This window comes from Peromyscus leucopus, chromosome 1 (genome assembly GCF_004664715.2).
Source record: "Peromyscus leucopus breed LL Stock chromosome 1, UCI_PerLeu_2.1, whole genome shotgun sequence".
Classification (NCBI taxonomy): Eukaryota; Metazoa; Chordata; class Mammalia; order Rodentia; family Cricetidae; genus Peromyscus; species Peromyscus leucopus.
In genome coordinates, this window is record NC_051063.1 from 84,500,202 (window position 1) to 84,521,973 (window position 21,772).

General features: G+C 46.0%; 2 protein-coding genes across 2 annotated transcripts in view; one reads left to right on the forward strand and one right to left on the reverse strand.

The window, feature by feature from the left end:
- LOC114692172 (ATP-binding cassette sub-family A member 3-like) overlaps positions 1-5,865 on the reverse strand; it is a 102,650-nt gene extending 96,785 nt beyond the window's left edge. The window contains exon 1 of the mRNA XM_028867831.2: positions 5,514-5,865. The gene's annotated coding sequence lies outside the window, so the exon portion shown is untranslated. The remainder of the gene's footprint in view (positions 1-5,513) is intronic.
- A 1,834-nt stretch (positions 5,866-7,699) lies between these two features.
- Crym (crystallin mu) lies at positions 7,700-21,509 on the forward strand. The gene is made up of 8 exons (XM_028867830.2): positions 7,700-7,985; positions 8,551-8,704; positions 10,511-10,573; positions 11,929-12,030; positions 13,587-13,770; positions 19,298-19,419; positions 20,049-20,133; positions 21,190-21,509. The coding sequence occupies exons 1-8, from the start codon at positions 7,816-7,818 to the stop codon at positions 21,252-21,254; spliced, it is 945 nt and encodes a 314-aa protein (XP_028723663.1). The 5' UTR covers positions 7,700-7,815; the 3' UTR covers positions 21,255-21,509.
- Positions 21,510-21,772: the final 263 nt, after the last annotated feature.

A 21,772-nucleotide genomic window follows, 5' to 3' on the forward strand; every position in this document is an offset into this window, starting at 1 on the left:
CAATATAAGTGTGAGCAAGCTGCAGATCCATTTTCACAGTGGAGATATAAAATATAAATGTAAAATATCACTATTTGGGAAGCTTCTGCATGTCTCACAAACTACAGTGTTAAACACCTGCTTGTTTAATGCCTTCACATACAATGTTCTGTACCAAACATCTGGTTGGTTCACAACATGACCCATTCCTCACAGCCATGGATAGCATGGCATAGTAACTATGAACCTAGGATCTGAGTTCAGACAGCAACTCTTCGACATGCTGCATGCATGTAATTCTGAGCAAAATAATTAACCCATGGCTCCTTATCATCTGTAAGTCAGGAAATGGTAGTACTTACCTTACAGGGACTTCCCTCTGCCCTTGGGGTTAATTGCTACTATGGGGACACTGAGGACTATTCATCACATTTGTTTAATTGTGATAAAAACATATATTGCATGAAATTCGCCAGTATGAGTGTTTTGTAGTGCTTGGTTTAAGGGTATCAATCATATTGTCCCACAGCCAACACGACCATTCATAACATTTTCATCTTCAAGAATCAAAGCTCTGACTCTTTAAATGGTAGCTCCTCCATGCCCTGGCAGGTATAACTCAGGGCAATCAGTGTGATTGTGCATCCCCCCAAGGCTGGTAAAGAATGGTTGCACAGGAAGGAAATTCAGATACTTGTCAATGGATGGATCTTGAAGAATATTTTATACTAAATGAAATAACCCAATCACAAAGTGCCAAATGCCAGAGAAGATATAAATACAAGAATCTGAGGAAAACTAAATAAAGATAAATGCAAAGATATATGCATACAGACACATAATCAATCAGACAGGACACTAAACCTGAACAAGGCTGACATGACTAGACATGTTGACACAAGGAGGGACATCTCATGTGCCTCAACCCTAGTCAAAGAAAGCTCACAAGGTCTTAGCTCTAGACTACAGGCAATGAAAAGAATACGGAGGGCAGGAGAAATAGTCTTCCCCAGGGAAGAGCCCTAAGCCCAAATGGTCAGCCCTGAAATCATATACATGCAAGTAACATTATTATACAAACCGAGTAAGTTATGTTCATATATACATATATATCATATATGTTTGATATATTGTTAAATATATATTATATATAAAGATATGTAAATATATTTAATATTTTATACATATAATTAAATAAAGGCCAAAGATTTAAGAGAGAGTGGAGCAAGGACATGGGAAGGGGTGGAGAAAGGAAGGGGGGATGATAGAAAACAGAAGAAAATAAAATACCTTTAAGGAAACAAACATTCAGAAAGTAGCAAAGCAGAAATCAGGGAGGCAAGAGGACATAACAAATGTACATGCATTTGTTTATTGTTTGTTTGAGATGGGGTCTTGCTATGTAGCCCAGGCTAGCCTAAATCTTGTGATCCTCCTGCCTCTGATTTCCCAAGTACTGGTGCTACAGAGGTGTGCCACCACAGCTGGCTAACATTTCTAACTGCTGGAGGGTGAAACTATTAGTCATGAAATGGATAGTCTCAAACAACATCCTTCAGAAATTAAGGTCTGAAATAAAGACATTCACAGATGAAGGAAAAACTAAGAGACTTCACAGCTAGTAGGTTTGATCTGAAAGAATTAGTAAAGGAAGCTCTTTGGAGAAAAAAAGAAATGGTATCAGGAGAGATGAGCCATCAGAGATGAAAAAGTACCTGGGAAGGGTAAGGATTCCTAGAGCAACCTGGCTATTGAGATTGACCATATCTGTGAGCTCTGAGTTTGATTGTGAAACTCTGTCTCAAAGAATAAGGTGAAAGAGCAATTGAGGGAGAGCCACATCAACTTCAGTCCTTAACACACATGCCAATATAAACTTGTACCCACACACATGCGAACACACCTACAGAAATACATGTCACACATGCACACACACACCACACAAACATACACGCAAGAAAATAAAAAAGAAGCCGGGCGGTGGTGGCGCACGCCTTTAATCCCAGCACTCAGGAGGCAGAGGCAGGCGGATCTCTGTGAGTTCGAGGCCAGCCTGGTCTCCAAAGTGAGTTCCAGAAAAGGCGCAAAGCTACACAGAGAAACCCTGTCTCGAAAAACCAAAAAAAAAAGAAAATAAAAAAGAAACTCAGAAAAGTGACAGAACTTCTTGACTGACCAAAACAAGATGATTCAAATTATTATTATTGTTGTTGTTGTTTGTTTTGATTTCGAGAGACAGGGTTCCTCTGTGTAGCCCAGGTAGGCTGTCCTGGAACTCACTCTGTAGACCAGGCTGGCCTTGAACTCACAGAGATCCATTTGCCTCTGCTTCCCTGAGTGCTGGAATTAAAGGCAGGCACCACCACCACCCGGCTGATTCAAATTATTAAAATCTGGTCAGGTCCAAAAGAAGCTCCATTTCCCCAATTTTTAGCATTTAGACAAAAGCCAGCTTTCCTCAGGGCCTTGTGAAGCTGGTTCCCCTCTACCAAAAGGAGCCACTTCCCTTGACACTGGCAGAAGGGACAAATGGCTGTCTGTGGTGCCTATTAGCATACCAAAGCATGCTGGCCTCCAGGCTCCCCACAGCATCACAAGAACCTAGCTCTTCTCAGGGCCTCCCCTACACTAGACTTCTCCAGCTCAGGGGCCTCCTTCCCCTTACAACCCTGCTAGTTTGGCTATCCTCTCTTTGTCTTCCTCTCCTTGCTCCTCCCCACCCCCCACACTCTCCTCTGTTCCATGCTCTCCCTCTATCTAGCTCTCTTCTCTGTTACTGCTTCTTAGTGCCCAGGTCCAGTCTGCTGGCCATGTCCAGTCTACTTCTTTCTCTCTCTGCTCTGGACTCTTCAGATGCCTCTGGCTATTCTATCCCTCGTATCTACAAATGAAGAACTGCAATGTAGTTTCTCAACATGACAAATACATCATAATCAATAAGGAAAGACTGACCAATAACCTCCTCGTTTGTCTGTATCACCCCTCCCCCTCAGCTAACTACAGTGCCTGGGCAGACAAAAAATAAGTTCAAGAAGAACAGGGGAAGAAAGAAGACAAAAAAAGAGAGGAAAGATGAACAGGACACAGAGAAGAAGGGGAAGAAACCAAAGTCATTGAAACTGTAAAGGAAAACAATAAACCTTCCTTTCTTTGGGGATGTTACACTCACTATTCCATACAGAAAAGCCCCAATGAACCCACAAAAGAAAGTACTAGATCAAGCTAATAAGCTCGGCCAACTTGAAGGAAACAAGATCACCATACAAAAATCCTTGTTTCTATACACTAGTGATGAACAATCTTTAAAACCCAATTCCATTTACAAGAGCATCAGAAAGTAAAATAGTAAAAATAAATTAAGGAAGTATAGGACTTGTACACAAAAAATCTAAATATGGCTTTAAAAAAAGGAAAGAAGGGAAGAGAAGAAAAAAGCTAGGGCCTAAAGAAACAAAAGAGTGCCCTGTATTCGAAGACTGAAAGACCCACTGTATGACAGAAACGCCTCCCAAGTTGATCTTCAGCTCAACTCAACTGCCTTGAACAGGCTGGTCCTAAAATTCATATGGAATCCTAAGAAATACTGCATAGACAAACCATTTTTGGAAGGAATCAAGTTGGAAGTCCCACACTTCATACTATCAACATATCTGCAGCATGTCAATCATTGTAACAGAACAAAACTGAGAAAAGCACAGGCAGAGTAGGGAAACGCTCCATGCACCATGGACATCATGCTTGCTCACTCACCAGGAAAAAGACACAAGTTTCAACAAATGTGCTCAGCTAATGATCCCAGTGCAAAGGAGTGAAACTGGGCGTGAATCTTGTGCCATACACAAAATGATCAGAGACGTGACGTGACGTGGAGGCAAAAGCAAACACTTGGGATCAACAGAAGTCTCGAATCATCATTAACAACAACGCACTCTGGGACAAAGAGTGGAAGGAGGCACTGGCAAATCACATCCTGAACATACTGAGTAATCCTACCACAACATACAACCCAGACAAATAACGGGCAATGAGTCCTACAGACATTTCTACAAAGAAACCCTACAGACAGCCAGTGTACTAAAAGAGCCACACATTATTACTCACAGAAAAATGAAAATTACAAGCTCAATGGGTTCCTGCTCCACATGCCACACACTATACATTCTATATAAAAAACAAAATAGAAAACAGTGTGTGCCAAGAAGGTAGAAAACTGGAACCTTGACCCACTGGTGTGGAATGGGGCGGCCCATACTGGAAAACAGATGGGTAGCTTGCTTCTCAAAAAGCCAAATGTCCAATTTCCACATGACTCTCCAATTTCACTCCTAGAAAACGTAAGTGTGCCCATACCCTGTCCCCCCCCCCCCCGCCGCCCCTCAAAAATGTACAGGACCAGTGAGATGGCTTAGCAGGTGAGGGTGCTTGCTGTCAAGGTTGATGATCTGAGTTTGAGGCCAGGGACCCCCATGGCGGAAGGAGAGAACTTACTCCCACAAGTTGTCCTCTGGCCTCCACACATGTGCATACACACTAAGTAAGTAAATGTGAAATAAGACATATATACAAATGTTCACGATGTTGGCATAAACCCCAAAGTCCATTTAACTAATGAACAAATACACACAATGTAGTGATTCTCCACAATGGAGTCTCATTTGCCCATATAAGGTGAGGAAGGATGCATGGCACCTGTTACAACGGGTGGGGACCTTGAAAACAGTATGCTAAGCGAAACATACGATTCCATTCATATGAAATGTCCAGACTCCGCTAATTCAGACAGAAAAAGGAACAGCAGGGAGTCGGCAATGGATAGCGACTGCTTAGTAAGTGCAGGATTGATGAAACGATCCGGAATTAGTGAAGACATTATGAGTGTGGTAAAGGGCACTCAAAAATATGCTTAAGCTTATGTTGTGCTACTGTAATATTTTAAATAAACAGAACCATGAGACTGATAGAGAATTATTTCTAATTATAGATGAGATACAGCAGTCAACTGACTTGCCGCAAATCAGGTTAAGACTAACGCTGATCCTGGGTCCCAAACCCTTCTTCCCTCTAGCCCCTAAACTGTGAAAATTGTCCATGTCAAGATGGAGTCATGCTATGTGGGATGGTGCATGATGTTAATCACAGACTAAGTAGGCTGAGGCAAGAGGACTTTAAACTTGAGGACAGCTTTGGCTACATAGTGAGTTCAAGGCCAGGCAGGTCTAAAGGTCGACAAGACCCTGAATAATAATAATAATAATAATAATAATAATAATAATAATAATAATAATAATAAAGACGGCAGGGGAGGGAAGGGGGAGTCATAAGCAAACCAGCCAAACTGGTCAGAATCAGGAGGTTAAAAGGGGAAAGCGTACTACACACATTGCACACGTGCCTATCATAAAACTTTTCCCAAGAATGTCTAAAGGCCCCTTTCTTCTGTTTGCTTTTGGAGACAGGATCTTGCTATGTAGCCCTGTTTGCCCTCAAACTTGCTATTCTCCTGCCTCAGCCTCCAGAATACGTGGATTACTTACGCACAGTTGCTCCTGTCGCCACTTGCTAGGGAAGTCACCGGGACATCTCGCCCCTCAGTCTCCTTAGTGAAGGGCAGTCAATACCTGCAACACACCCGTGTCAGCCCCAGGCTCTGTTTCAAAACCCAGCACAACGGACTTCTTTAGAAGTCTCAATCTCCTTGGAGATGGACGTGCCTTGTGTGCACAGGATACACAGCCCAGACTCTAACTCTTTAGACAGTCACTCCTCTCCCTCTCAGACCCCACAACAGCCGCCTCCACCGCCACGAGGGGACGCGCGTCGCCCGAGCACCGCTCCTCCTCTCAACGCTCTAGCCAACCGCCTGGCGGCGCGGACCTGGTCGGGACGGACGGGGGCGCGCAGTGGGAACGGGGGCGCGCGCCGGAAGGAGCCTCCCGGGTGTCGCCCGCCCGGGCATGCGCCCTGGAGCCCCCCCCCCCCACACACACACCGCGGGGTTCCGCAGGCGCGCTCGCTCGTCCACATCCAGAGACTCATAGTAAATAAAGCCAGCAAGACGGTTGAGGCGACGGCAGAACTCAGAAGCCCACATAAATACAATATTTTCAGTCTTTTTAAGAAGCTGTCCTAGAGTCCAAAGCAAAAGAGAAGCTCCCTTATTCTGATTTCTAATAATTTTTTTGATATTTTTTTAGTGTTGTTCTCCTTTGGTTAATTTTTTTTTAAATTTCATTATTTTAATATTTCTCATGAGTGTTGACCGTTATTTCCTGAGTGTGTCCAATAAATTTTGTTGAGTCAGTATCGCTGCAGCCTGGGGACCTCTATGCCCTGCTGTCACTTTTAGCGCATTGGCAGCAGTCTAGGGACGGGCCAGCGACCCACTCCTTCCTAGATCTGTAGGTGGTCAGCAGAGAATTTCCCCAGGCCTCAGCAGAGGGCCGGGGAGAGACACAGCAGCTTCCCCTGCATTACTAGTGAGTTAATTAATAGCCTCTCTCTCAAGTCATTGCTACACTCAATAATAGTTGTATTATATTAATAGTAATAATAATAATAATTAAAGCTGGCTCTGGTGGTGCACGCCTGCTGTCCTAGCACCTGGGAAGTGGAGGCAGGAGCATGGGGAGTTCAAGGCCAGCGTTGGGTACGTAGAGATTTTGAAGCCAGTCTGCTGTGAAGAGCTCTTACTGCTCTTCCAGAGGACCCGGTTCGGTCCATAGCACCCTTGTATGGTGGCGGCTTACAGCTGCCTGTAACCTCCACGTCCAGGAGATCAGATGCCCTCTTTTGTTCTCCTTGGAAAAGCTGCACACATGTCACACACACACACACACACACACACACACACGTACATGTACACACCCCAAATGAAGCCTACCTGCTGCTGACTCTTTGGACGACCTTGGACAGATCCCAGAACCTAAAATAATAAGGCTACCAACAGCACCTCCAGGCCTCAGCTGCTTTTGATGTAGTCAAATGAGACAAGCTGTTGTTGCTGCTATTATTCTTTCGAACCCTAGCTTCTTCGCTCCTTCCTGACACCTTACCACCCTGGGTTAGAATAGTCCCTTTTCTTTGAGTTCCCGAAAGCACTTCCTCCACCACTGTTTGAGGATTAGGCATCTGTACCCCGTCAACGGTGGAGGGTTAGCTGTCACGGTCGTGGCTGATTTCCTTCCATTTTATGCATATTGTCTGTTCTTCAAATACAACATGAACTTAAAAAAACAAACCCCATTTGGCTCTTTATGTGACTGGGTTACTCTTGCCTGAGACTTTAAGGTGAAGGTTGTTTTGTTTAACCCGAGTCAACTATGTGCTTAAAACACCGGCTAATGTCTAGGTGTGGTTGTGGGAGAGAGATTGGGAATAGAAGAAACTCCAGAAGGCGTTAAAAGTATGACATAACCCTCCAAGCCTTTTTTCACCGGAGCAAGCACCAAGAGCGCCCTGTCATCTCTCCAGTCTTTCTCACAATACCAGCCCCAGTGAAGCTGGTGTGGAGGGACGAAGGTGGAACCCCAAAGTCCTCTCCACACACACAGCGTGCCCAGGGGTGTGGCGATGGCTAATTACAGGAACGGAACAGTAGATTCACGAATTATCACTGCAGCCTGCTGCCTTGATTCCAATCTGGGGAGAAGTGTCCGGGGAAACCTAGGAGTTGGGGGTGGGCGGCGGGGGCGGAGCCGGGCCCGAGGGGCGGGGCCACGATGCTCCGCCCCGGGAAGCCTGCCCCGCGTTGCTGCGCTGCCCGGTGCGCTCATTTAGGGGCTCGCATCCGGGAAGGTGGAGTGAGTCTCGGACCCGGGTTCGACGGCAGGTGGCGAGATGAGGCGGGCGCCAGCGTTCCTGAGCGCAGCCGAGGTGCAGGACCACCTCCGCAGCTCCAGTCTCCTCATCCCGCCTTTGGAGACCGCTCTGGCCAACTTCTCCAGAGGTCCCGATGGAGGGGTCATGCAGCCGGTGCGCACCGTGGTACCGGTGGCCAAGCACCGAGGGTGAGTGAAGAAGGGACCAAAAGGGAATGGGAGAAAGGGTTTCGAAAGAAAGACGTGGAGGAACACCAAGGGAAGAGGTAGGAGAAGGGAGGAGAGGTCTTGCTTGATCTCTGCTAATGACAACTGCTGCTTAAGGAGCACTACCCTCCGGCCCTGTGCCAAGAAGTCGCTTTACAGGTGCCACCTGCTGTCATTCAACTCGCCCGCCGCCGTCCTTACTTAGCAGGGAAGGAGGTCCTGAGGTAGTCACTCTGCTAGCTGAAAACTGGGACTCAGAGAGGTAAAGTGATTTACTGAAGCTTACACAGCTCAGAAGTGGCAGGGCTGTGATGGCTTTCCGGTCCGGAGCCAGGCTGGAAGTCCTGCCCCAGAGAAGGGCGGAAGGGCAGAGGAATGAGGGCACAGGGAGAGGCGTGCCAGCAGTGATGGAGGAAGGCAGATGAATGAGACTTTATAGATCACTTAGCATTGACTGGAAGAGCTGAAACTGCTCTCTCTCTCTCTCTCTCTCTCTCTCTCTCTCTCTCTCTCTCTCTCTCTCTCTCTCTCTCTCTCTCCCCTTCAGCTTCCTGGGAGTCATGCCAGCCTACAGTGCTGCTGAGGATGCACTCACCACCAAGTTAGTCACCTTCTACGAGGGCCACAGCAACACATCCACCGTCCCCTCCCACCAGGCTTCAGTGCTTCTCTTTGATCCCAGCAATGGCTCCCTGCTGGCGGTGAGCAACCTTTTCTCCCTTGGGGCAGAGTGGGTAGAGCAAGTCCCCCCTGGAGTAGAGAGGGTCCCTTAGGCCGAGAATTAAGCCTAAAAGCTAGTTATCCGTGAGAAGTAACATATGATCACAAGTGATCAGATGTGAGACCGCAAAGGTGACCTACAGCAGCATCTGTTTCTAGGACTGCTTTGAGCCCACAGAGGCTGCAAGCGTGTGGCTGTGGAGATAACAATCCTGTTATTCGTGTTTGTGTTCTTGTTGCACACTCAGACACTCCAAACTCACAGCTTGAACTAAAGCAGTAGCAGAGGAAACATTTTTTCATTGAACCCCGCCCCCAGAGAACTATCCCCTAGCCTGTGGGTGTCTTTCTGACATCTGTTTTTAGCAAGGTGTGAAAAGAGCAGAAGCTCACATTTGTGTGTGTGTGTGTGTGTGTGTGTGTGTGAGAGAGAGAGAGAGAGAGAGAGAGAGAGAGAGAGAGAGAGAGAGAGAGAGAGAAACAGGCAGGATTCTACACATTACCTGTATAAATAAAACCAGCCAGGAAGTACATAATATTGTTCCCCCACTTTGGAGACTAGGAGTGAGTCACAGCCACTGTGCTCAACTTACCCTCCTACTAGGCAAGGCTGGCCTTCAAACCTCTTTGATCTAAGACAATGGTGTATCAAGTCCTAGACTATGTTCTACTGCCCTGTCTGTCCGTTTACTATGTGTCCCAGGCCAACCTCACACACATGATCTTCCTGCCTCAGCCTGCCAAGTGGTAAGTATGAACAAGGTGCTTCCCCTTTAATTTTTGTGGAGGTCCCTGAGGCTCAGGTTAGTAGGGATCTTTGGCTTGAGGTCAGACAGCCGGTAAGTGAAGATCACTCCTAGGTCCATCTGACTTCAAGCAGGCTCTCGGACCCCCGACCCCTTCCCTTCTCCTCTGGATGTCCGAAGCCCTAAGGAGTCCAGCCAGACCAGCTCTTCTTTCCCAACCTGTGCTCCCCTGGTGGCAGTAGCATCTATGCTGCCTATGACAGTGAAGTCCCACTTCTGGAATCCCCACCTTTCGCACTCGGTGGCAGGGCTTTGGGGCTCTGCTGAATATTCTGTAGCTACCGGATTCGGCTTTGTGCCTGTAAAATGAGAATAATAACCCTTGCTTTTTGAGAGTCGGCCAAGATGAGTGGAAGGGTGGCAGTTATTGTTAGCCAGGCAAAATGTTCAGCCCTCCCTGGGCATCAGAACCTCCTGGGGAGCCTTGGAAACCAAGGATAGCTGGATCCCACCCCTAGGGACTCAATTGTTTTGGTTCTCCTTGTGCCAGGAATGGGTCCCGAGACCTTGACCACTGAGCTGCATACCCCAAGCCAGAGAGTCAGCCTGAGTCATTCTGAAGCCCATGGGTTCTGGGAATAGTGTCTTTCCAAAACTCCTGAGATGTGAAGTGACAATAATATCCCTGAAGTTTCACCTCGGCTTGGAGATCTGAGAATCCCAGGGCAAGAACACAAGAGGGGTGATGCTTGAGTGCTTCACGTACACAGCGGCTTCCTTGTATGCAGATGGGCTTAGCGCTCACTCTCAGTACCCTCTGCGCTGTAGGCATCCTCTTTGTTTTTGCAGGTGAAGGGTCCAATGCATAGAGATTAGTGCTCAAAGCCGCAGGGCTCCTAAGTGGAGGAATCGCATCTGAGTGGACCCCAAGTCTCATATTCACTGTAGCTCTACAGAGCTGCCCGGAGCTGCCTTCAGGGCGGCTCCTCTGGGTTGCAGTCCCAGGAGGACACCTTCCTCACTGTCTGTCCTTCCTCCAAGGTCATGGACGGCAACGTCATAACTGCAAAGAGAACAGCAGCCGTGTCTGCCATCGCCACGAAGGTAAGACCAGTGGCTGCACTGCGCCAGCCAGATTAGATCTGGAGAGGGGAGGAGTGTGGAACATACTGCTGTCTCTGTTCATAGCTGGAACTCTGCGTACCAAATACGAGTTACGAAGAGAGCACAGTAATTCACAAAGTTACTGATTGTGTGCCACGTAATTCCAAATACTTCCAATGCTCAGTTCCCTATCTTCCCATCTCAAAAAGTAAAGTGGAAAGTGATTTGACTTTTTAAAAAAAATTAAATGGCTCTTTAATATATTATATACTAATTATTAATAAATGTCACTACATGTTTAACTATTTCATAATTTTTTACTAATTGGTAGTATGTTTAGAGTTTGCTGAAAAAAAATTATACCCTTCAAAACCTACATTGTATGTTAGAAAAATGAAATGAAACAAAATTAAAAATATTAGCATGGAAGTGACTTTTTATTTTTTGAAATGGAGTCTCACTATGTTGCCCAGGTTGGACTTGAATATTTAGGCTCAGATGGCTCACTTGCCTCAACCTCCCACATAGCTAAGTCTACAGGTACACACTGCTATTTCTGACTAGAGAGAAGACATTTTCAGACATGACCTCCCTGACAGAGTAACATTTCAGAGAGGACTGAAATCAGCGAGTGAAGCCCTGGAGGACCACACTAGCAGAAGGCCAAGCAAGTGGCGCTGGTGATGTCCTCAGCAGTGTGGAGGCACCCCGTGAGAAGACGGAGGGTTTGTAAAGGAGATAGTAAGGAAAGGAACTTTAGAATAGGGTATTAATCTAGGGTAACGGTGCACAACTACAATCCCAGCAGTTGGAGATGAGGCAGGAGGATCAACATGAGTTAAAGGACAGCCTGGACTACATAATGAGACCATATCTCAAAAGAGTACGTGGAGAAAAATGGGGTTCTGTGGGAATGATTACAATTTTTTTTTTCATTAAGAAGGACAAGGGCTTAGAATGCTGGTTTTCCTAGGTATAACATAAGTGCCATGGCCCAAGGGAGGGTCGGCATGGCAACTCAGGCGTCTAGATTATTTAGAAGGTGGATGGCTCCTGAGTAACAACACCTAAGGGTAACCTGTTCTCCGCAGGCATGTGCACACATACACACACACACACACACACACACACACACACACACACACACACCCCAAATGAGATCATGTGAGTTGAGAACTGGCACACAGTAGGTCCTCAGTGAAGGCTCCTTCCTCTGCAGAGGGCAAATGGAAACAAAGTGATATCCCTGTGGTCAAGCCCACCAGCTCCTGGGGGTGGCTGGAGCCTCCTGGCCCCCTGACGTTCGGCTGTGTTTGCTTTCCCCCGCTGACCTTTGCCACCCTGTTTCCTCTCAGTTTCTGAAACCCTCAGACAGTGACGTGCTGTGCATCCTTGGGGCTGGGGTCCAGGCGTACAGTCATTATGAGATCTTCACAGAGCAGTTCTCCTTCAAGGAGGTGAGTGACGGTGGGGTCTGGGGATGGAGGAGATGGGCCAGGGGCCTCTGGGTATACCACCCAGCACAGGCAAGCAGCGGGGTGAGTCTGGTGTAGATCCCCTTTACGTTTATGACTTCCCCATGGAGACGAGAACTGGGACGCCTGACCACCTCTTTTCAGACTCACGGCTCACAGGACACACACCTGGGCATGCCACCAGCCACCCAAGTGATTCTGTGACACTCCTTGGGTGTCAGCTGCACTTCCAACCCCTCCCCATGCGTCTCTTAAAAGACTCTGAGAGGCTTTAAGAATTTAGGGCCGTGGATCCAGAATCAGATTGAGGCCTGGTGAGCAGAGGACGCAGCTTCCTTCTGCTGCTGTCAGCAGATCTTGCCACCTCCCACCTGCTGTGGCCCTCGCTTCGCTGGAAATGTTCAATGTTATATATATATATATATATATATATATATATATATATATATATATATTTCATTTTAACGTATGCCTGTGAGAGTGGTGGAAGCGATGTGAAGTGTGCATTTTTATGATAAAAATAATCCTGCTGTCTCGAGAAGTATAGATGGTGAAGAAGAAAAAGAAAAAGAAAATAACCACTTACCTGTTTGCAAAGACTGGCAAGTAGTTTCCGGGCTCCTCTCGTCTGCGTCTTCCAGCAGCTTTAACCTTGCTGGCGGCACACAGTGTGTATCCCACGTTTCCGTCAATGATTCCAACATCACTGTTGCAGATTACCTAAATTTTGCATAATATTTGCACAGTTTTCTATCAGAAAAGATGACATGGCAGTGACTTATTACTGGGTGTGCTGAGTCATTCACCCTACTTGATGAGCTTAGATGTAAAGCTAATTTTTCCATATTTCCTGATGAGAGAGTCTTGGGGACTTATTTTTAGTTGAAGACTGGCAGCCTCTGACCCAGACTTTGAAACTCGTTTAGTAAACTCACAAGAACGCTGCTCTTGATGCTGCCAGCATCCATCTACCTCCAGCCCAGCACCTTCCAGGATTCTGTGGCTTTCATAATTGGTCTGTTTGTCAGTTACATTCACCTAAAATATGTTTGCTTTTCGATCCTTCCCTATACGTCATTGATCAAGCTCTTTCATGACAAAGCATGCTTTTCATGAGTCTTGTATCTGCTGACACTCCAATAGAGGGCTTCAAACATAGACTAGGTTCCACACTGTCTTTGCCCAGTTATCATTTCCATTTCACAGATGTGGAAGCTGAGGCTGAATGGGAGGGGAAATCATCGCCGGGATAGCATAAAGGAAGAGTTGGTGCCAAGCTGCATGGCTCTAGACCCTTCTTGTAATCATTAAGCCATCAAGGCTGTGTCCTGGCCCAAGACTGGAAAGTACCCACTTTCTTTAAAGGAGAGGTCATTTTCATTTGTCTGAGCAGATATCGGTTCAGATTAATACTGTGTTCTTGATCAAATGTCCAGTCTTTAAAGACAGCTTTGTCACCACCTCAGAGCAGTGTCAGTTGGTGTGGCATGCGCAGTAAAGAAATGCATCAGTGTGTCCCTTTTGTTACCCACTCTAAGGTGAGAATATGGAACCGCACTAGGGAAAACGCAGAGAAGTTTGCAAGCACAGTGCAAGGAGATGTTCGGGTCTGTTCATCGGTTCAGGAGGCTGTGGCAGGTGCTGATGTCATCATCACAGTCACCATGGCAACAGAGCCCATTTTATTTGGTGAATGGGTGAAGCCCGGGGCTCACATCAATGGTAAGTAGAAAGGCTTCGTGTTTGCAAACTGGACCCAGGCTCTGTTTGTAGAAGTGCTTTCTCCATCATACAGAATGCTCAAATCTTTTAGTTTTTCTCTGAGTCAGGGTCTCGCTATACATCTTGACTAGCTTTAAACTTGCTATCCTCCTGCCTCAGCCTCCCGAGTGTTTAGATTATAGGTGTCTATCCCCAGTCCTGTCTGTGCCTGCTTTTTTAAGGGTATCTGAAGTATATAAGCCTACACTGAAGTGCAAGGCAGCAAGATGGAGAATTGAAGGCTAGCCTAGGCGACTTACAGAGAACCTGTTTCAGAACCCAAAGGCGAGGGAAAGATGGGATAGGCCCAGAAAACTGTGTCTCAAAATGTGAAAGGAAAATTAAATGTAAAACTGATGAATATTTCACTAGTTAATGTCCTGTGGAATGGAACATTGCCACAAATGGTCAGCTATAACTTCGTTCTTAAATGTGACAACATACAAATCCTAATGGACAAACAGTGTTTCATTTTGGTTTGTTTGGATGGACTATTTGAGACAAAGTCCCTCTGTGTGGCCTTGAACTTGTAATCTTCCCTCTTGTGCCTCCTAAGACTTGCACGACAGGCCTGATCCACCACTCTGGTCTGAATAGTTTGTTCTTAACATATAGAACTATAAACAATTTCCAAAAATAACTACAGCACAAAAAGGATTTAACATATGGTGTTTTAAATATGTGTAATAGGAGGTGGAGTGGAGAGGGTATTCTAAACATAAGGACACTTGGGGCCTCTGAAGATCTTCAAATAACCTTAGAGATTATTGAAAGAAATGGCCTCTATAAAATACTTAACTATTGTAGATGTCTGCTGCGCGTGTGTGTGTGTGTGTGTGTGTGTGTGTGTGTGTGTGTGTGTGTGTATGTGAACCCTTAAGTGTTTGTAGTGTGTGTATGTGTGTGTGTTGATGTTGGATGTTCTACAGTTACTCTCCATCTTATTTTTGAGACATGTTTCTCACAGCATCCAACACTCACTAATTAGCTAGACTGGCTGGCCAGAGAACTGCAGGAACCACCCACTTCTGTCTAGTGCCCACCCACCCCACAGTGTCACAGATATGAATAACCATGACCACAGTTTTTACATGGATGCTGGGTAGTACCACAGCAGGTACTTTACTGTTTGATCTATTTCCCCAACCCTCTTGAATGTGATATATAAATATTTCGTATGTATATATAATATATATGCTATGTATGTATAATGTATATATGTTATATATAGTTACTTAATCCTTAGAGCAACCTTTTACGATAAGAGACAATGATTATTATAACCCCTAGTTTATAGGTGGGTAAACCAAGGCAGGGAGACATTCAGTAACTTTCAAGAGTCAGAGACTCTTGGGGACAAAGTTGGGTTTGAACTGAGGTAGTCTGTCCTCAGAGCTGGCTCTGGGCTCTTGAACAGTACTCAACATTATCTTCCAATAAGAAGTCTGGCTTCGATTGCCAGGCAGTCATCCAGCCAAGGACTGAGGATTCTAGCAGTGCCCCACCATGTAATGACAAGAACATGGTGTCATCTCAGAAGCAGAGCGCTCTGCACACATGGGCAGATGAGCAGCCAGGAATCAAGTCGAGAGATTGTGTGTTCATTCATAAATGTTTACTGGCTCTAGTCGAGAGATTGTGTGTTCATTCATAAATGTTTACTGACTCTACACCATGTGACAGCCATTGTTCTAGCTGCTGGGGGAATGCCACAGTAAATGGAGCATCTGAGGTCATGGCTTTCCTCTTGGCTTTATTCTGCTTGTGAGGAGGCTGTACAACAAACAGGATGCTGTAAGAGCCTGACAGTGGAAGCAGAAGGGGGAAGTTGAGGTGGATCCTTTAATCCACTTACCAGAAAAGCTACCTGGGGAGGTGACTTGGGGCTGTGACCCAAATGATAAGGAAGAGCAAGTCATGTCAAGGACTGAAGAGAGGGTGTTCTAGGCAGACAGAAGACTACAAGCAAGGGCTCTGAGGGGGTGTGAACACAGCAATTTGAGGACTAGGCCAAAGTGAAGTCAAGGTCTCAGTCTGCAGGGAACTGATGCCATGATACAGGTCCAGGAAGAAGCTAAGAGGTGGCTTAGTTGGCAGGTAAAAGGTGGATCGAGGTGTGCTTCTTGGAACAAAACTGTCTGGAAGGACTTGAGGAATCCAGAGGGACAGTTCTTGGTGAAATGTGTTCCCAAGGGCAGAACTGAAGCTGCAGCTGGCTGACTTGGTTTTTATTTTGTTTTCAAACTTAACACAACCAGTGAGAATCCATTCAAGGTTAGGCTGGTCCTCTGCTTAAAGTCTCACAAGGATGAAATCTGTGTTCTCTGGGCTATAACCTCATCTAGTATCAAAGGTCCTCTTCCAGGTTCTTGTGGTAGCAGGGTCCAGCCCCATATGCTATAGACAGAGGACCTGTTTCTGGAGGTTACTTTTGGTTCCTAAGCACCTTCTACCATCCCCAAAGCCAGCTACAATGAGTTCTTTAAATTCATTGTCTGTCTATCTATCTATCTATCTATCTATCTATCTATCTATCTATCTGTCTGTCTGTCTGTCTGTCTGTCTGTCTGTCTGCCTGTCTGTCTGTCTATCTATCTATCTATCTATCTATCTATCTATCTATCTATCTATCTATCTATCTACATATCTATTTCAATATCTATATATTTCTAGAAGGGGATGGTCTGATACGGAGTCAAGATACTTCTTTTTGTGTTCCCTTGACCTAGGGACAAAGTTTCTTTGTGTGTTCACAGATCTTTCAAATATGCTTTATTAAAGTGTGTCTCAGTGATAACAGTGAAACACCAAAGACATATTTTAGTTGTTTATAGCCCTGCTAAAGGGCAGGCCTGGCTCTAACCTCCCCCACACATCACACTTCTTTACTCCTAGACCCACATCCCATTCGTTTCATCAGCAAGTCTTCCAAGATCTTCACTCTTTCTAGCCCCGCTGAAGCAAGGCCAAGTTCTGATCTGGGTCAGACTGCTGATTTGCTGTTTGGTCCACTTGCGTCTTCCTGAGTGGCCTCACACAGCCCCTTGGGAATTCATCCTGCTGGAGGCAGAGGCTGTCTGTAAAAAGCAGGGAAGGGGGCAGTCCCAGAAACTGGGAGTTTTTCCCACCACCTTATGATTTATTTACAAGCTTCATTACTGAGTACTGTTCTTCTATAGAATCCCTCACCAACAGCCTTCAAGATGAGCATTGTAACACTGCTCTCTGGAAATCAGAGCTCATAACGACAGGAAAGAGAACACATTAGGACATGGACAGCACTCTAAGGAGGCACATAAATGCTGCCTTGTATTTGGATAAAATTTTATAATATTTCAAAGACCACCTAGCTACCCTGGCGCTGGCTCCAGCCAGCAGCTGCTTGGTTTGGATGACAGAGTAATAAGAAATAACATATGCAAATAGATTTCCTGCTCCTCTTCATAAACAGTGGGGATGGAGGGCAGTCTGGTAACAGAGGATATGCACTCATACATAATAGTCATTAGCTGGAGCTGGATATGACTGTCCCCTGGAGAAATACGCGCTCTCTTCTGTGTGACCAGGACTACAATATTTCCAGTCCCTCTGTTGGCTTTGTTCCTGTTCATTTCTCCCTGGCTCCGCAGGCATTTTGTTACAGCCTGTGCATTATCCTATGTCCTTGTAACAGGAGACATGATACAATGGATTCATTGCTCCTGTCTGGAGAAGGACAAGGTCAATGACCAAGGCCTAACAGCCCGTTTGTGTTTTGTGGGGTGTTTAATCTGTTTGGTTTTTACTTCCTCCTCCCCATCCTCCTTTTCATCCTCCTTATCCTCCTCTTCCTGTTTTTTTTCTTTTAAAAAACGTATGTGTACACGTGCATGACCCCCCCCCACACACACATATGGAAGTCAGAGGACAAACTCAGCTATCGGTTCTGGCTCCTACTTGGTTTGAGACAGCATCTCTTGCTGTTCACCTGTGTGTTCTCCAAGCTAACTGGGTGCAGAGGTTCCAGGGATTCTCCTGTTTCTGCCTCCCACTGGGATGTGCACTATGGCATTCAGCTTTCTGCAGATTCTGGAGAGTTCAGTTCAGGTGGTCACATTTGCATGCTATGTGCTTTACCCACAGGGTCATTCCCCCATCATCGCTCTTCTTTCTGTCAAGACCATCTCAAGTCCAGGTTTTCTCTCTTCTCCCCCCTCTGCCAGTACCGGGGATTGATCTTAGGGGCTCACACATGCGGGGCAGGTGCTGTGCCACGGAGCTACAGTTACAGCCCTCCCAACTGTCTTTTTCTTATGGCTTCTTTGTGGCCTTAACACTGGCCTCTTTGTCAAGACTACAGAAAAAACAGTTTCGGGTGAAGAACAGGGATGACTGAGGAGCAAACCCACTGAAGATGAGGAGCAGTGGGTCTCGGTTGTGTGGCTTCTGCAATTAGCTGCCCGTCCTGGGAAGAGGAGACCCTTGAGTGAAAGCCTGGGGCTCTCTCTGACCCAGATTCATTGATGACTTGGGTAGCAGGCCCCTTCACTCTTCACAGCATCAATGTGTGCATCTATGAATGGAATCAGACACTGAAGACTACGTGAGGTCCATAAATGGCATATATGGAAAATACAACATGGACAGCATTTGCTTTAGAAGTGAATGCTGTGCTGGAGAGATGGCTCAGCGCTTAGGAGTGTGTACTGCTCTCGCAGAGGACCTGAGTTCAGCTCCTTCCATCCATGTTGGGTGGCTCACATCTGCCTATAAATCCAGTTCTAAAGAGCATCTGACCTCTGACCTACTAGGCACCTGCACTCACATGCACATACCCACACCAGACACACACACATAAATTTAAAATAATGAAAGTAAATCTTTAAAAAAAATGAGTGCTGCTAAGTGATCTTAAAATCTTGCAGGAATGAAGTAGGGTGTGAGATAGAAAAAAAAAAAAAGAGCTTTGGAGATGGCTCAGTTCATAAAGGGCTCGCCGTGAGCATCAGAGCCTGAGTTTAATTCCCAGGCATGGAGGTGTGCACTTGTAATCCCAGTGCTGGGAAAGTGGAGATGGAAAAATCTCCACTGGGGCTCACTAGCCAGCCAGCTTGGCCTGACAGCAAGCTTTGTGTCTCAGTGAGGGGTTCTGTCTCACAAAACAAGATAGACAGCCATCTTGAGGACCAACACCCTTAATCTCTGACTTTCAGATGCACCTGTACATATATGCACATGCACCTGCACACCACACACACACACACACACACACACACACACACACACACACACACACACACACACGTAATTTTTAAAAGAACAAGGAAAAATTGTAGGTTTTTTTTTTTTTTTTTAAACAAGTATTCTATCTTACTGATTGGGAAAAGCTCGGTCTAAGAGATGAGAAGGAATTCTGGTCTAAATATCCCAACTGGTCCCCTCCTCAACTCTTTCTGTTAATGTGTCCTAGGATTTTCCTGGGCTCAGAGTCTGTTTTGCTATCTTGTAGCCGTTGGAGCAAGCAGACCTGACTGGCGAGAACTGGATGACGAGCTCATGAAGCAAGCGCTGCTGTATGTGGACTCCCGGGAGGCCGCCCTGAAGGAGTCAGGGGACGTTCTGTTGTCAGGGGTGAGCCACTCATGAGCAGAACATTGACTGGCCCTGGCCTGGTTCCCAGGGTTTCACTGCTTTCCCCTCTGGACCTTGGTCATCTCACCTTCTGGTTCGGAAGACATTCCTAAACATCTTGCAGCACTTTTTAATCCCATTCTAGAAAAACATAGCCATATGGCTATGACATGTGTCTTCTTGTCCTTCTGCTTGGAGGGAGAGTTGATTTTTTTTTTTCCAGTTTGCTGTGCGATCAGGCGGTGGGATGGGAAGTCTGTTGCAGCCTGGAAACCTTTCTAATATGACAGCCCAGTAAGACTGTGTATCCCCTGACGGTGTATGCCCACTTATAATCGGGATATGGAAGCAAGAAGAGGTGTCAAAGTGCATGGTCAGATACTAGCACACCAACTTCTTCACAGACAGGGACTTGGCAGGCAGCCTCCAGACACAATGATCTCTGTGTCCACGGAATCAAAAACACAAGTGCTGCCCCAAAAGGATACCAGAGGGCAGATGCTTCCTAACACCGTCCAGTTCACAGACGGCCTTCTCAAAAATTGCTTTTGTACTCTCCTACTCAGGAAGGTCCTGTGCTGGCCTGGGGTGGTGGCTTCCGCCCTGGTTACCATGCGTTTGCTTCACAGGCTGACATCTTCGCTGAGCTTGGAGAAGTGATATCAGGAGTGAAGCCTGCACACTGTGAGAAGACCACGGTGTTCAAATCCTTGGGTAAGACCAACAGATTGCCCCCTGGACACAAAGACAACCAGAGCACAAGGCAGATGAAAGGAGAAACGAATGGGTCACCAGGCTCTGTGGGTGAATGGTTGGGAAATCATGGCAGAGTCCATCATTTGGATCAATCATTTACATGTTCGGGTGGAGTAGGTGAGCCTATGAACTCTGGAGTTGGGCAGTCCTGGATTAGATTCCTTCTATAGCATGCACTGGGTATGTGACCTTAGGCAAGTGATCTAAGGTCACATACCCAGTGCATGCTATAGAAGGCCATAGTTTATTCACCACCTGTTACCTTGAGTTCTTGTGACATCAGTGAGCTATACAAGGAAACATTTGCACACAGTCAGTGTTGTACTAAATCGCTCAGGTTAGACATAAATGGATTTAGAAGTCGATATCCCTCAGAGGAAGAGAGCAAGGAACAAAGCTGTTAACAGCTAGAGGGAAGTGATAGAGGCACCTGATCTACCCGAATCAGTAAGCTCGGTGAGAGACCCTGTCTCAGAACAAGATGAAAGACAAGTAAGATGAAGAACAATTTAGTTGAGGAAGATAGCTAACATCAGCCTACGGCCATCAACCACACAGACAGGGAAGGGCATGGAGTGTGTGTGTGTGTGTGGAGGGGGGGAATTCAAGTTGTGGTGTCCATAAAAAAAAAATCTTATCAAAACACAGACAGACTCATTCGCTTACCTGTGACCTATGGGTACTTTTCCACTATAAGGACAGAACTGAACGGTTGTAACATAGACCATATGACTTATAGAGATTAGACTATTCACTGAGCCTCTACTGAAATGTTGCTGACCTTTGAACTAGACCTTGGAGGTTATAAAATGTGTGTATTTCTTGCTTAGTATCGTATTTCTTTTCTTGACCAGCCCTTTGTATACTGAGTCTGAGTGCACCTCTGGATAGCAGTTGCTATTATCCCTATGGGCTTTAGCCGTATCCCCACACAGGGTATCAGAAGACAGCCAGGGTTCTTTGGGGCAAAGTTGTTCTGGAAGAAGAAGTGAATCAAATTTCTGTCCATTGCAGGGATGGCAGTGGAAGACTTGGTGGCAGCCAAACTCGTGTATGATTCCTGGTCATCTGGCAAGTGAGAGGAAGGAGCTGGGCACTGAACGCCGTTACAGCTCAAAGGCTGTCTCATGATGGATGTCCAGATCAAAGAGGGAGCCTAGTCCCCGTGAACTGCAGTGGTTTTCATCTTTGAGTGCCGACATCCCTACTCGTGTTTGTAGTTGGGTAGCTAAACCAGGTAACTATTTCTTCTGTTACAAGGTGATGTCCTCATTGCCTACTCTCCATCTCACTAGCTTTGTCTGTCTGTGAAATAAAGCATTTCCATTTCTCCAGTGTGTCCTTTGATAACTTCCTGCAAAAGGAAATGAAGGGGTCAAACGCTCACTCAATCCTTAGAGGAGGTGGAATAATATTTTCTCCATTTTAATTGAGTAGAACTTATTATAAAACGTGTGTGTGTGTGTGTGTGTGTGTGTGTGTGTGTGTGTGTGTGTGTTACTTTGCTGGAAATCAGACCCAGAGACTCACACATGCTAGGCAAACACACTTCCTTATGGCTTTAAGATGTATCATTCAATGGGTTTGGGTGAGGTTT